This window comes from Geospiza fortis, unplaced genomic scaffold, assembly GCF_000277835.1.
Source record: "Geospiza fortis unplaced genomic scaffold, GeoFor_1.0 scaffold237, whole genome shotgun sequence".
Lineage (NCBI taxonomy): Eukaryota > Metazoa > Chordata > Aves > Passeriformes > Thraupidae > Geospiza > Geospiza fortis.
This window is the reverse complement of record NW_005054319.1, coordinates 7,389,593-7,390,157: the sequence shown is the minus strand read 5'-3', so window position 1 is coordinate 7,390,157 and position 565 is coordinate 7,389,593. Positions and strand designations below refer to the sequence as shown.

The following is a 565-nucleotide window of genomic DNA, read 5'->3' as shown; positions in this document are numbered from 1 at the left end:
TAATTGGTCCAAAATTGGAGTATTTAAGACTTCCAACTGTGCTTGAATCAGGAAAATATCCTTTTTACAGCAGCTAGGCTGTGATGTTAGGAACAGAGAGAGGGCAAGGCTGTGCTCAGGCGGCTGTGGGAGAAAGAGGGAGGGAGCAGTGATATCCATTGGGATAAGGTGGCCAGGAATAGGGCCCAGATCGCATCACCAGCTGGTGCACACTTCCTCGGTTTGGAAAATTATTTTATTATTTTTTATGTACAAAGCACAGCGACCTTCTTAATTGCTCAGAAGTTGATTGCCCAAGTTAAGGCAGTGTAATCTTCCAAACAAATGTGCCCATTAAATTAATGGAAATTGTCTATCAGCAAGTACAGAATTAATATACTCAGAATTGCCATGAAATACCGCAACAGCGCGCTTTTACCAGAATGATGCAAAATCTGGGAATGAAACAACAATGAAGGTATTGCTGCGCAACGCTTCCCTCGGCAGCGGGCCAGCGCCGTGCCCGGAGCGGGCTCAAGGCTGGAGCGCGGCTCCTGCAGCGGCCGAGCGGGCACGGCCCCGGGCC

The 565-nt window shown here is 48.7% G+C and overlaps 1 protein-coding gene across 1 annotated transcript in view; it reads left to right on the top strand.

The window, feature by feature from the left end:
* Window positions 1-451: 451 nt before the first annotated feature.
* Window positions 452-565, top strand: part of NUBP1 (nucleotide binding protein 1) — a 6,178-nt gene continuing 6,064 nt past the window's right edge. Inside the window, exon 1 of the mRNA XM_014306807.2 lies at window positions 452-550. Within this exon, the coding sequence (XP_014162282.2) occupies window positions 452-550 (99 nt within the window). The remainder of the gene's footprint in view (window positions 551-565) is intronic.